Source organism: Zootermopsis nevadensis, unplaced genomic scaffold, assembly GCF_977971745.1.
Source record: "Zootermopsis nevadensis isolate Lab colony 2312 unplaced genomic scaffold, Znev_1.0 Znev_ptg000030l, whole genome shotgun sequence".
NCBI classification, from domain to species: domain Eukaryota; kingdom Metazoa; phylum Arthropoda; class Insecta; order Blattodea; family Termopsidae; genus Zootermopsis; species Zootermopsis nevadensis.
In genome coordinates this window covers 6,015,160-6,029,474 of record NW_028259162.1, presented here as the reverse complement: position 1 = coordinate 6,029,474, position 14,315 = coordinate 6,015,160, and the positions used below count along the sequence as shown (strand labels likewise).

The following is a 14,315-nucleotide window of genomic DNA, read 5'->3' as shown; positions in this document are numbered from 1 at the left end:
GTAGACCCCAAAAGTCTCTATAAATCGTAGAAAGGGGTACACGTATCGACATAAGAATCGCGATTTAGCGTAACCCAAGGTCGGTTCACATATTGTGGGGTGATCACAGCTGCCCGTCACCAATTACTGGCTATACGTTTTAAGCATAGAATGCATCGAATAACTGAATGAATCGTCTATCCTCATGTGTTGTTTCCGAAAATAACTAACGGATTTGCAGTAAAAGTTGTATGATAAATTTTATTTATATCCATGCTGATTCAATACATATAAATATCTACTTCATATAAAGAGCTAAACAAGTTTACATTTCTGTTAAGTAATCACTCATTATACAAAAGAGTGACATTTAATATAATGTACAGACTGGACCTTGTTAAGATTTAGTCGACACATTTGTTTAACATTTATCGATATGGTAAATATTTAACGAATTGCAGGAGAAAAACATTTAAGCTATGGGTAATAAATGTGATATCTAAAAGTGTATGTTTTTGCTTGTAACAAAATAAATACCTGTACTAATGCGATACCCAGAATAACAAAGAGCAAATTAGGAAATCGTCTCAAACCCACACCAAGAACTGGGGTAAATAACTGAACTCCACTCATATTAACCGGTGCATCATTATTTTTTTTAGAAAGAGAACCAAAAGAAACCAACGCTTAACTACTGAAATATGGAGAAACACTTCTGAAACAGATATTTCTTCCACTTTATGCTTTGTTCATATGTTAAATTTTTCTTAACAAAAAAGTGAACTAAGGCATACAAAACACGTAACTTACCACAAGGTTATTCACTCACACCATAATACACACCAAAAGATTATTCATAACATAATAAAGATGCCTTTAAACCTTAGATACTGGAATCAAAAGATGTTGAATTTACAAAAAAAGTACGCTATTTCCTTCATTACGAATAATCCTTTGACAAAGCGACAACAACAACATACAACAACACATTTCGAAGATAAATGTATCCTTAAACACAAAGTTAATCTACATTGTAACCATTTTCATCTTCCAAAATTTCTACCAGACCTACGGAGAGCAACATTCCAGGAAACAGCCATCCTTACATTCGTCTCCGTGAGAACCTGAAATCTCTTCAAGCATTAGATGCAATTGTTAATAAACGCGCTCTATGAATGATCAGCTCCCCGAGGAATATTACGAAACTTGATGCGAAACCAAGAAACAGTAGCACGAAAGGCGAATGTAAGTGAGATGCTGACATGGGGGTATAATCGAAACTAGTGTCAAACGCCAGAGAATCGTTCTTGGAGCGTAACATGTCCATTACATCTTCCAGAAATTTGTTCGACAGACCTGCCTCTACTAAGCGCGTAATTATGGTGTTGAAACTTTCCAGAAGTGGATATCCTTCCCGAAACACCATTACTATATATAACTGAAACATGTCCTCAGTGAATGAATGCAGTGGAAAGTTTCTGGCGTAACCAAGAGTGTCTGCCTCAGAAAGGGCAAACACGCGACTAGTGAGAAGTGCTTTACCGTGATTCGATATGGCGTACAAAAAACAACTGTGTGGACCTTCACATACATACCGTGGCTTCAAAGTTTTTAAAGTTTCCTCACTTAGAAAACTGTTATAGAATTCTTCAAATGCGAATTCGAGTTCCGATTCACCAAGTTCCTCATAACTATCGATCTGATGTTCGACTCCAGGATTCATGATGAAAACTGTGACGTACGTCTGAAATAATGTGTTTATCGCTAAAGAATATATCAACCACGCGATGAACAGGACACGGAGTGGCGAGCTACGAGGCATTTCAACTACAGAAACTCCCAACACCACACACCAGGCGTAAGACACGCAATTTAAAAATCTTCCGTACCTTCTAGACTCGTCAGCCTGCTGAGTTGCCACATACCGAAATAAGATTCCCGTCAGGGGGATAGAAATCAACAGACACAGCCAAGTGAATTTTCCAAACACGCGAGAGAAACTTAACCACGAAGGAAACTTTTCGGCAAGCGGTACGAAGATTGGGAATTGATCAGTGAAGTAGTGAACAGATGAATCAAGGGGCTCTTCACGGATTACATATCCAAACCAACCACCGATAGCTACGTCACTTCTGTTAGACACCAGATCACCAATAATTCCATCCCACGTTCCATTTTCTATTTCCTTTCCGTATGGAAAATCTCCATCATAATGTATAACAATGTTGGACAAGTTCATCTTCTGGCTTACACATCGTAGCAATCTCACTTCTAACCCGTCTACTTCATAGAGATTCGAAGTTCTGTTCCCTCCTTCAATCATAACAAACGGAGGAAGGTTGGGTGCAGAAACTCTGAACATGTATCCTTGCATGTCTCTAGGGATCTTTCCTGGAAACAAGTTCCGCTTCCTTGGAAACCAATCCCGGTCAGTCTGTGTCACACAGACATCTAGAAATTCATCTCTGGGATGAGGGTAAGGAAACCAAGTGTAAATGTTCACCGTCTCGTTCTGTTCAACCAGTACTACTGCATTCATCACCTTCCGTTGCCACAATTCCTGCAGGGCAATAACAGCTGTTTCTCGCACTGATACCAACCTTCCATGAGTTTCTAAGACAACAATAAACTTAGCAAGGGTATTCCACCCTTCGGACGACTCCAGATGAAATATCTGCTCTTTAAACCCAAGCAATTTCCCATCCTGGGATCTCGCGACAACGATGTAATTGCTGTATTTCTCCAAGGCACTTTTGTTTGTATTTTTCCTAGGCTGTGACACAACAATTGACCATCTACCAACAATGTGAAGGTCTTCCAGTAGTCGGGTCTCAAAATCAGCACTGTACTTGGAGTCGTCGTTCATTTGCAGTGATGAAACGAATCCTGGAAATTGTCTGACAGTGCTCGAAGATGACAAGACTATAGTGCGGTTAGGAGCAAAGTGACGAGTACAGATTTTTGTCACACACTCCACTACATCCCGCGGTCTTCGAAATTCTTGTCCAGCTGTCCAAGAACTTACTGCAGCCTGATTCGTCTTCAGCACCTCCGTCACGATAAATACGAGTACAATTAGCAGCCTTTCCTAACGCAAACATGAAAAGAAGTTTAAAATTAAAACCGAAAAATATACTGGTGTAATCGTTTATTAAAAACTGCCTCGTATTCATCTAAATCGGTGTAAATGTATATATACAGATTTTAAAACTTTAAAAATCAGTGAAGATTTAATTCTTCTTGTTATTGGACTACATTCACAGTTATAATTTTATATTTAAAGATACACATATAAATGTTTATGAAATTTCAGTAATTAAAATTAGAGTCTTAAGAGGTTAACACACGATAATAACAACAATTAAGTTAACCAATTACATTTGCATCTAATTCTGTAACGAAATCTTACCCATTTCCATCGCAGAAACACTGCCATGGCAAACTTCATTGTTCGACAATAACACACGACGTAACAATTTAATGTTTTGCTAAAAACGTTTGAAAGTGTAAATAATGAAACCTTTCTAACAGAAGAAACGTTCAGAACTCAAATGGTCACAAGTTCACATTGCAACGGGAGAGAGACAATGAAATGCGTGTCAGGAAAATCACGTATAAAACAGTCGTACTTAAACAAATCACAAGGTTTATATAGGTCAGATGTGGGCTGTGATCGCTCACAATATTTGTTCATTAAATGTACCGAAATGTTGTTCCGTGACTCCACTCTCTCGTGTCCCGTCCCATTGGTTAATCGAGCTTCTATTAACGTGTATCTATATATGATCCATCGCAACATCTTTAACAGCATTGTCATTTACTTTCATGCAGAGTAATTAAGGTGTCCGTTTTATTTTGACACGCACATAAGGTTCTAAGTCAGTAGTGAAAGCTGCATTAACGTTCAATATTGCTGAATAAAACGAGAGGATTGTTATGTAAGGACAAAAAAAATTGCGTATTTTGGAAGAAATACCGGCCACTTTCGACGTTTCCTCTGATATAACAGAGTGGATTAAAGTCGCTTCAGTCCTGAAGATAGAAGTGGTGGGTTCCTTCGAAACATTTGTAACTACTCGCAAGAATGCACTGCGTCACAAACTAGAATACTAAAATCGAAGCCTTTAACGCCGCGAGAACCTCAAATTTAATGTTTTTCAAGACGTTTGTTCTAACCTGATCCACAGACTTGTAACATAGGCAACGTGATGCCTGTCTTCTAAACCTGATGACGCAGTGCCACAGCAATATGTCAGTTTTTCGATAACACCACCCTCTCCCCGTCTTCTGGCCGTGGTCTAGGCAACACGGAGTTTTCCTCCGTGGCATCCCAACAATTACTCCATTCACACACAGAAGAAGGCAATGGCAAACCACTTCTGGATCATCTGCCAAGAACGTATATGAACAGGTCCCAGTCCGAGAAAAGGATGGAAGGATCATGTTCATATGGACCTGTCCTCAAGACAGAACACTAAATAAAAATAGACAACTCCACAAACACAGCAACACTGAATTTAACGGATCACCGTTGGACCCCATTACGTTTATATGACAGTTAATGTTTGTGGGGAATATCAAAGTGTGATAGTCGTCAGTGTTAAAATATTTCTGAGAATAAAAATAATATGGCACATGTCAAGCACCGTCCATCTGATTCCAAATTAAGTACAAAGTGAAACAAAAACACACTCTAAACTTCCGCAACGCATTCTTTAAGATTTTTAGTCCTACATTTTTTGCAGATACAATTTATCCCCCTGCTGATGAAGGCAGCAAGTACGTCTGAAACTTCTGGCAATCTTCTACCATACTTCTCACAGCAAATACCTGAAAGATAGTCATCATACTCGCAACCGTGAGAACCTGAAAGTTCCAAATGTTGTTTCTCGGTAATTTTTACGGACGTTTCAATTTCAATGTTATTAAATATACGAAGTGTTTTGGAAGTCGAAAAGTGCTACGTATTCTACTGAAATATGCAAAACCGCGCTGAAGTGTTGTAAGGTGGAGGCCGACAAGAGTACTCCACTGTTCGCACATCCTGCATGTGAGCTACACGCAAGGCATGACGGGAGGAGAGGGGCCCTTAGACAGAGGTCTGGTGCTAACAACAAAAACATTGTTTGGCAGCTGTGTCGATATGTGATATCAGACATCGTGGGATGCGACCGGAAGTACTAGCTGCTTTGTGTACAGCCCTATAAAAATAACCTACAGACCACGACTTTATTTCGGCCTTGAAACACTGGAAAGTCCATATTTCGTGTATTTTTATATGTGAGAAGTTAAAACTTGATACAACCCGCTTCAAGTCGCAAAGGAAATTAAACAACCTTTACCGAGACCAGAACCCGTATCACCTCTTCGAGTTTACTACGTCTTTCTTCCAATCTCTTCTCAGAAACGAGCGACTCTGTTTGTTGCCCAGTTCTTCTGTCGTACACAAGAAAATTATCTTCAGCAGGAGTCGAAAGCAGGACAGCTTCTTGGCATTGTTTCCTATGTTCCTGTAAACGTCCGGCCAAAACAAGAACTTTGGTCTTTGCTCTGTTCTTTCATTGTGCTTGTTTTTTTAAGCCACAAGAAACATCTTCATCGGTACTGAAACTCAGTACAGCTTTTCCAAGTTCTGGTCTTTATTCCTGTGATGTCATCACCGAAACGTTCAAATAGGGCTTGGCACCGTTCTACCAGTCTTACTTTCCAAGATGCAGAAACTTCCCTTACCGGCACTTGGACTGAGAACATTTCCGGGGTACTGGCCTTTCCAAAATCTCTTCCTGGTCTGAAGGATAATCATGCGAAATTTAGTGCAAATCTGTGTACCCATTCCCGAGAAATAACACAAAATGTTAATTTTAGTGAAAATATAATAGCAAACGTAATAAACCAAATATTTGTGTTTCTGTTTTTATTAAACCTTGGTTCATTTAAAAATTCTGAGAATAGATTTGGTTCCATAGTGTCGAGTGACAGAATGATTAGTAAATAATGAACTAAACAGGTTGCAGAAAGAAGCGATCGCAATATAATTTGAGATCACTGTACCGACATTTCTCTGGAGGGACTGAAGAAATTACTCACCGAGCTCAGATTTAAACCCGCAATCTAACGGTGCGACGTCGGAGAGCTTAACACTCGAACCCGACAACCGTACTTGTTTTTCAATGACCTTATGTATTTATTTATTTATTGCATTCGTCACACAGTACATAAACTAAGTTCGTTCTGGAACTTGAATGTTGTAATTAATTCGTAACACTTGCTATTCAACTTCACGGTAGAAAAGAGTTTCTTTGGTGACACACTGCCTGATCAATCTTGGAATTTTATAATAGGTAATTTATTAAGTGTCTACGTAAAATATATAGTGAATACAAATCTTGATATTTTATACTTTGCCAAAAACGAGCACTGATTATGCACGATGCAGTCATATAAATTTCATACTTTCTTTGTTTATTACATATATAAAGATATAAAATTAATTTTATTTGTTATTATTCGTAATGTCTTCGTTATTTTCGAATTATTATTATTCCTACTACTACTATTCTTGTCATTTAGTGTTTTTGCTAATATACCACCTAAAACATATTCCTAAACGAATATACAATATTAATGACTCGTTATTTTATTGGGATGATGATAAATTCTGATAGATCAGAAGATAGAAAGTTAAGAATAAAATAAGATAAGTGGATGATTGTCTGTGATGTAATATCCTAGTCTTCAAGGTTGATAATTTTTACTTTGCAGTGCCAGGAAGGCCGCTGTCAAGAAAAGTAACATACCTATCCGATAAATTAGTAGCCACAAGCTTTATCAGTCGGAGCAATTTTAAATCAGTACAGTTGATCAATGCGCGAGAAACAAAGTAGAACCGAACGAGTTCAAACTGATAACCCTAATATGGCTTCTAGTTTGTTTATCGTCTTATCGACATCCAATTGATCCAGCGCCGTAGTTGATGGAAGCTCATTTCGTAGTACCGGTTGGTTCTACGAATACTTCAGCTATCGCGTCGTCAGGTCGTCCGCGATTTCACAGCCACTCACAGGACTTCGATTGTCTTTTGTCAAGCCGCTCATGTACGAGGCGCGTCCACAAAGTAAGTTTCCCACTCGTCCCACAGCTAGCAAACCTTATATTGCGCGAAGCGACTGTGCGTACGTGATAGAGCAATGACGTAGCATGGCGCATGCACTAACGGTACTTCCCGCGTTCTCACAGTAGCATCGTTGCAGCTGTTGAAGGTGGAGGTTCTTATTCCAGCTCCCGCCGACTGTGAAGTGCGGTCAGTGATAACGCTAGGCCGCACACGGCTCGACGGACAGCAAGTCTCCTGCAGGAGTTCAGCTGGGAGGTGTTTAACCATCCACCCTACAGCCCGGACCTCGCTCCCAGTGATTTCCATCTTTTCCTACACCTCAAGAAATTCCTGTCCGGTCAGCGTCAGCGTTTTGAGAATGACAGACAGGCGGAGATGGTTGTCACACAGTGGTTCCAATCCCACGACACAGGTATTGAAAAGTTGGTCCCACGGTATGACAAATGTCTCAATTCCGGTGGCGAATATGTTGAAAAATAGCTGGACACTTGCTGTATCTGTTGCAATAAATATTTCCACGAAATTGTGTTTTGTTTCTGTAAACGGCCCCAGGGAAACTTACTTTGAGGACAAGCCTCGTACAAGGCGTATTGCAGCGCTAATATTGACCAGGAAAAGTCAATTTGTTTTCAGGCATCCATGATAATTTACACACTTTAAACGAGAAACAACTCAAAAAAAGTATTGTGGCCGCGTCGGATAGGAAGGGGTGAGAACAATTTTGCGCGTATGGGTAGAGCTGTCGGTATTAGAGTTAGTTATATTATGGTGTTTGAGTGGATACCCACCCATCTTATAAAATACACACACAAACAGAATTATATATTACGTATATTGATTATTTTTGGTTAGAGGTTATATACAGCTTCGAATAATCCAGGAAAATTATAATTAATGGTGAGCAGGCTAATGATTTGGACTGAAAGTGCCATATCACGAAAAGCCTAACTCAGGAAAATCGACCAGAGGTTTGTGTCGTATAACTGGATTTGTGTTGTGATATTTCGAGCTACTGTAGGCCCATATAAAGAAGAGTGCGATCTGGGAAACGTTTGGAAACACTGCGTAGTTAACAGAGAGGAAACACAAACGAAGAAGTAAGGAATGATTGAGAAAATTGGAGAATAGTCTCTAATTATAAATATCCGTTTTAAGAGCAGCTGCTCAGAATGACTGCAGCCAGCCACCTGCTGAAAAAAAGAAGGAAATTCATGACCAGCTTAAAGATACAATCCGACGGCGTTACACTTGTGTCTAGGTTCGTGTGATATGTGATTCAAGTTGCTGCTAATTCAGTGAATAACGTCTGAAAATTATGCAACCATTAGTTCATAAAAAGACTACAAAATTATCATAACTTTGCATCAAATTCTTATAAAAAATTATTTATGCAAAACAGCATGAAATGTTTTAGTTATATGATAGTGGCAAATAAGACCCTTTGCGAAGGCGCAAAATTATCAAGCAAACATAGACGACATATCTGACCGGGTGTTTACAAATTAAGTAACCTCTTGGATTATAGCGGTTTGTCTTATTTTAGTGAATAAATACAGGACGCTATGAACCAAATACAAGGTTTATGTAAGTCATTTCACAACTTACTCGTAAATAAAACCCACGCGTTTGGAAAGTAAAGAAATAAATAGCGAATAATTCAGATAAATTGGTTGGTTCATTTGTACTATACGGCAATAGTTTTAAAAATGTTTGTCTAGTTATGGCAAAAATATGCACGTAACCGTATTCACCTCCATATCAGATGCCAAAGCTATTTTAAATCAATGCATTTCCGTTTCTCTCTAACTAGAAACGCTTACTGATCTGACAAGTACTTCCATTCGACGTCTCTACAGCGCCACAAATCCGAATGGAACCGTATTATGGGTTGTAGGATTTAAGGTTTTCACGGCAGTGAGTCTGGAGATTTCTGTCTTCTGGGTTGTTGCGCCGTGTAGTCTGGTAGAAGTTTACCGACGTTTTAGAGGTCTTTGCTGCCTCCATCATCAGGGCGTGAGTGCCACTATTATCGGTTGTAATAAGAGAACATCTGCCTTCTGGAGGGACAGTGAAATTAGTTTGTAATGGAAATGATATCAAAGAATAATTACCTTTATTGCGATGTTTCAATGATACAGGTCTCCCTTGCCTTCATTAACTAGAAACAGTGATCATCTTTTAGATTCAAAGGTTCTACACAAGTAGATGATCCAGCACGGTGTAAAATAATATTTCTTTCATTAAACAACAGAAGAACTATAGAAATGTTTCCTTTATCTTCAATACTAGAACTTAAGTCATTCTAACATTCACAAGAGACATGCCTTTTGAAAGAATCGGCAACAAATTTCCTTTGAAACACATTTCGCTATCTAGAATACACGAAAACCCTTTCATATATAAGCTCTGGCACATGGAAGGTACAAGGGACAGGTCCATATCAGAACTAAATAATTCTTACTTAACTAATGCAGTGGTACAACTTAATCTAACCCCCCCCCCCCCCATCCTTCCGGTCACTCACTATTCTACTGATCATTCATTTATATTATTGTGACGTTAAAACATCTGTATAATTAATAAAATTCAAAAAAAATTATCACGTGATAACTGTAGGCAATTCAATCCGTATTGATGTAAAGCTTTACAGAAGGTTCGTTGATGGATTACTTTTCTAACTTCAATTTATGTCACTCGCCATGCGGTTTTAATTAAATCTCAATTTGTGTTATCAACAAGACACAAGAATGCCATCTACAGATAGTAACCATTAACTAACCAAGCTTAAAACACGACGTTAATGAAAGATGTTGATAAAACATGTTATAGACTTTCAACATATTTAAAACTCATATACCCAGAACTGGTAGTAAGAAATTACAGGTAATTTTACTCACAGATAAGAAACTGTCGGCAGTTTTCTATCTGCAAGTTTATCAGTTGTCCTTCATTCGAAAACGGGGGGTCTGTTAATAAAATTTTAAACTCTATAAGCATATATATATTTTATGCATTCAATCAGGGCCTTTGTTTTATAATCTATTTCAAAACTGATTGGGATAAGAGTAGAATAATTAAGTTCTTTGTTTCTCTCAGCATTGATTGAAAAGCAAGTCTTGGAATTAAAAGCATTGAAATTATAATTTAAGGACAACGAAGGGAATTAATAGCTCACTATTATCAGTACGGTGTCCGCATCACGTCAGAAGAGATCTGAAGGCAACCCTCAACACTATAATAATCAGCTTAAATTGAACTTATTACAGTCAGCTACGCAAGAGAGAGATGTTCATTAACGAGTTTAAATATATCGGGAAGTCTGGGCTCAAATTTCAGCCTTGAGATTAGCTAAGACTGTCGAATAAGATGACTGTTTTTCTGGTCTTATAATCGATATAAATTGGCCGACGTTTCAGAGGTGTTTGCTACTTTCAACATCAGTGATTGCCTGTTTTGAAACTAAAATTTTACAAAGCTATAATTACATTTATACACACATTAAAACCTGCAAAACGAACTCGGGTAATGAAACACTTCTAAAAGTATCCCTTTTTTTCCAGATAACTATAATGACAGTTTAATTCTTTTTATAATTCGGTCTACGTTTAATGTTCAACGCTTTCGTACCAAATTAACGTTATAAAGCCACGCCCACACTGTTGACTTTTTCAACCGCTGTAGGAAACTTCTTTGCATATCAGGATTTATATTTCTTTTGCATATTTTGCACAGCCACGCCCATTGCCTCTCAATCCCTTATTCATACCCACCCAAGCCACTTCGGCTGTAAATTTGAACATTTTAAAATCGCGGTTTTTTTGTTAGCTCACATCACTCACTAATAATCTTTATGCGTTAAGACCGCTTCGATAATGGCATACCAAAAGGAAATATACGCACTCCAACTTTTCTGGAACTTCGATAACTTGTGCTGCCACGGAAGATAATTTTTATTTGTTTGTACGTGAAAAGATGATGGTTGCATAATTGGTCAAGTATCTCCCAGACAGCCGTCCGATGTGTGGGGGAATGATGGGAAGCAATGGCGCATAAAATGTCTTCTTCCCTCTTGCCATTTCAAATTTACCTTCACCCTGAAACGTAACGCGCCTCAGGCTCGAAGATATTTTGCGTCCAATCAAACATATTTGCAACTTCTTCCAGATCATATACCAGATCATCCCCCTTAAATATAAACATTCTCGTCACTACTCTGTCTCAAACACCATCTATTTCTGCTCTTCAAATCGTCGAGAGACCACGTGATACTAATTAAATCACATCAACAAGTAGAAGTTGACAGCGAGTATGAAGATGGCTGCCTTCTGGGTTGTGCGCCGAGTATTATGGTAGAAGTTCACCGACGTTTCAGAGGTGCTTTGCTGCCTCCATTATAAAATCGATGCTCAAAAACGCAAAATAGAGCTACGGTCAAATGCTGACAATATTAATATATTAACGACACATCTGCAGCCCCTGTAATTTCAGAAACGCCGATTTAAGCGCATGCCCAGTACTGATATGCCATATAAGGGCACACATCGTACTGCAGGATATCAAGATCGTGTCGATAGGAACAGCAGAGCCGAAGATGAATGAGCAACTAATAAAGCGTCGAAAATAAATAGCAAATGGAATAATAAAAGTATTATCAAGACACTGCTGGGAAAAAAACTGGCCTCTATAACGTTAGGATATAATAAAGCAAAAATGGTGTAAGTGGCAATGAGGAATCATGACGAAACAGAAGGAGTCATTACCGACATATAAATATTCTTTGCTCATAAATTACTTAACAGCGATACATTAACGTCTGGGATTACATGCCATCGAACTACGTGAGGAGTATAACGACATAACATGCAATGGTAAGGATTGGACTGAACCTCCTTGTGGCCTATTAAAATATAATTTTCCTGAAGTTATCTGGATAATAGGAATAAAACCGAGAGAAATCTCATAATAGGCGAATCGCAAGCAGCGATTGACTTAAGCAGGATAAAATCCAATTGCCACTCTTGTCCTGTGTCCAGATGGACTTGCTAATACCAAAGATGAAAAAAAAATTGGTTACGAAGACACGAAACATTGTAGGGGATTTCTTCACATTCATTAAACACACTTCGATTTTCAAAATTTTGGGAATGCGTTACTTAAAATGTTGCATAATTTATCTGGCCTTGATATTTATTTATTGCAAACATAAAATTATAGTTGCAAAGGTAATCGGACTACATATAGGACCACATCATCCTTGCTATTTCATTCAGTATCTTCCTTCGTGTTTCATATGAAACACAGATCAGAAAACACTTCGAGATCCGGGATTCTCACGTCGGTTAAAATATCTGTTATAATCTTTTGTATTTTACGACCTGTGATCGTGGAAGTGGTTAAAATATTTCGGAGAAAGATATCGCCTCCATCTTTACCCTGAAAATACCCAAGAGACCACTGGCGTCACAACCCAGGAAACTACAATCGGCAGATCACACTTATTCCATTTCTTCACGTAACCTTGACGATTTTGAAATTTTTGATTGTCGGGTCGTTGCCTAGATTAGTGGAGACAAATGAAGAGCGAGCGCGCATCCTTGTTTGATATTCAGCACACTTTGTCAAGGAGCGCTCCTATTGGCTAACTGCCCATGTTTTTGTATCCGTGGCACCTGAAATGTTGAATCGACCTGAGCACTCGCCCCGTCGAGACCTGGTCCGGTTTTTATACAGAACATTCCTCCGGGCAGCTCTGGGCTGTGCCGGACAACATCTTAGCAGCAATGACCACATCGATTAAAGATAAGGATGTATGACAGGTACGCATTATGCAAGCGAAAATGCTACACGTGACATTTCAAGAGCAGGAAGATTTGCCGTCTGAAGGCAGTAGCCACCTGTGTAACTCCCTCTAAATTGTAAATTAACTACATTTATCAGAGCCATTCTTCAGAAGCCATCGCTCACTTTTTTTTAAAAAAATACTCGACATTTATGGAAACCGAGAGATCCTTTTCGTCTCCAGAAGAATCCGGCATGAAAGACGGGAAGTTTCTTGATTAGCTAAGAGGATATTCCCCAAAAGGAAACTTCTCAAACGAATTGAGTGTCATTCTTTAACACACAAAACATGTTAAGAAGCTTTAACTTACAAGACTACGTCTAACCTTTATAACAAATTAGTACAGTATTTGACTCAGAGATGTCACTACTGCACAAACATTCGACTTATCATACAAGCAAACGCATTGTAAAATATTAAAATTAATTAACTGCTTTATGAATGGTATATGTCTCACAGGCCTACGTGTACATGCATTAAATATATGAGTTATAATTTATTCTCCACAGGAGCATAACTTTCTCAAGTACTTTTGTTAGTGAAATGAACATTCTCTTCACCCCTCAGTGCGATTAATCAAACTCTAATTTAATCCAGGGCACTAATAAACACTAATGGAAAAACCTTGCGCCAAGTTACGATAAAAGACACAGCAAAACAATAAGAAAATAAATAATGAACACACGAGTGTATTAGATGTAACTTAGGGACAGGTCTGTACTTTGAGAAACCTGAATCATGCGGAAATGATATTTTCAGGTACTTGAGTAAACAGGGATTGCACCTGATTTCATCAGGAAAAATAGCTACAAAATGAAAGAGAAAAACCGAAAGTGACGCATGATGTTAATGGAGTCCACACGACGTCTTAACTCAGAAGAACAGCATCTTCAATTGCAGTCCACATCAGCAACAAAATCTTTCTTAAAATATTTTCATACAGTAAAATCAAATTCTTATAAATACATAAAGATTACTGTCTTCTGGGTTGTTGCGCCGTGTAGTCTGGTAGATGTTTACCGACGTTTCAGAGGTCCATACCGACTCCGTCATCAGGGCTACCAGACTACACGGCGTAACAACCCAGAAGACAGCAAACCTTAAATTCTACATCCTATAAATACCTAATCTGCCTGTTGGGTGATTATAATCTATTTTCACAGCGCAAAGACGACGGCTTCCTTGTAGCTAAGCAACCACTTAATTCAGCGGGTAGTACAGAACCAGAGACGTCCAGACTACGACACTGGAGTGATAACTACTGGGCAGCTAATTTTGATCTTGAACTTCCAAAAACAAAATTTTAGAATTTTTTTAAAGTTATGAGTAGAAACGAAAATATAATAAACATGGCACTTGGAGATTTGATATGGAATTAGACCT

At 38.4% G+C, this 14,315-nt stretch overlaps 1 protein-coding gene across 1 annotated transcript; it reads right to left on the bottom strand.

The window, feature by feature from the left end:
- Positions 1-406: 406 nt before the first annotated feature.
- Positions 407-3,583, bottom strand: LOC110834386 (ionotropic receptor 21a). Its single transcript, XM_022073488.2, has 2 exons — positions 3,389-3,583; positions 407-3,067 (listed from the first exon to the last, which is right to left on the bottom strand). The coding sequence occupies exons 1-2, from the start codon at positions 3,425-3,427 to the stop codon at positions 1,115-1,117; spliced, it is 1,992 nt and encodes a 663-aa protein (XP_021929180.2). The 5' UTR covers positions 3,428-3,583; the 3' UTR covers positions 407-1,114.
- Between the last annotated feature and the right edge of the window lie 10,732 nt (positions 3,584-14,315).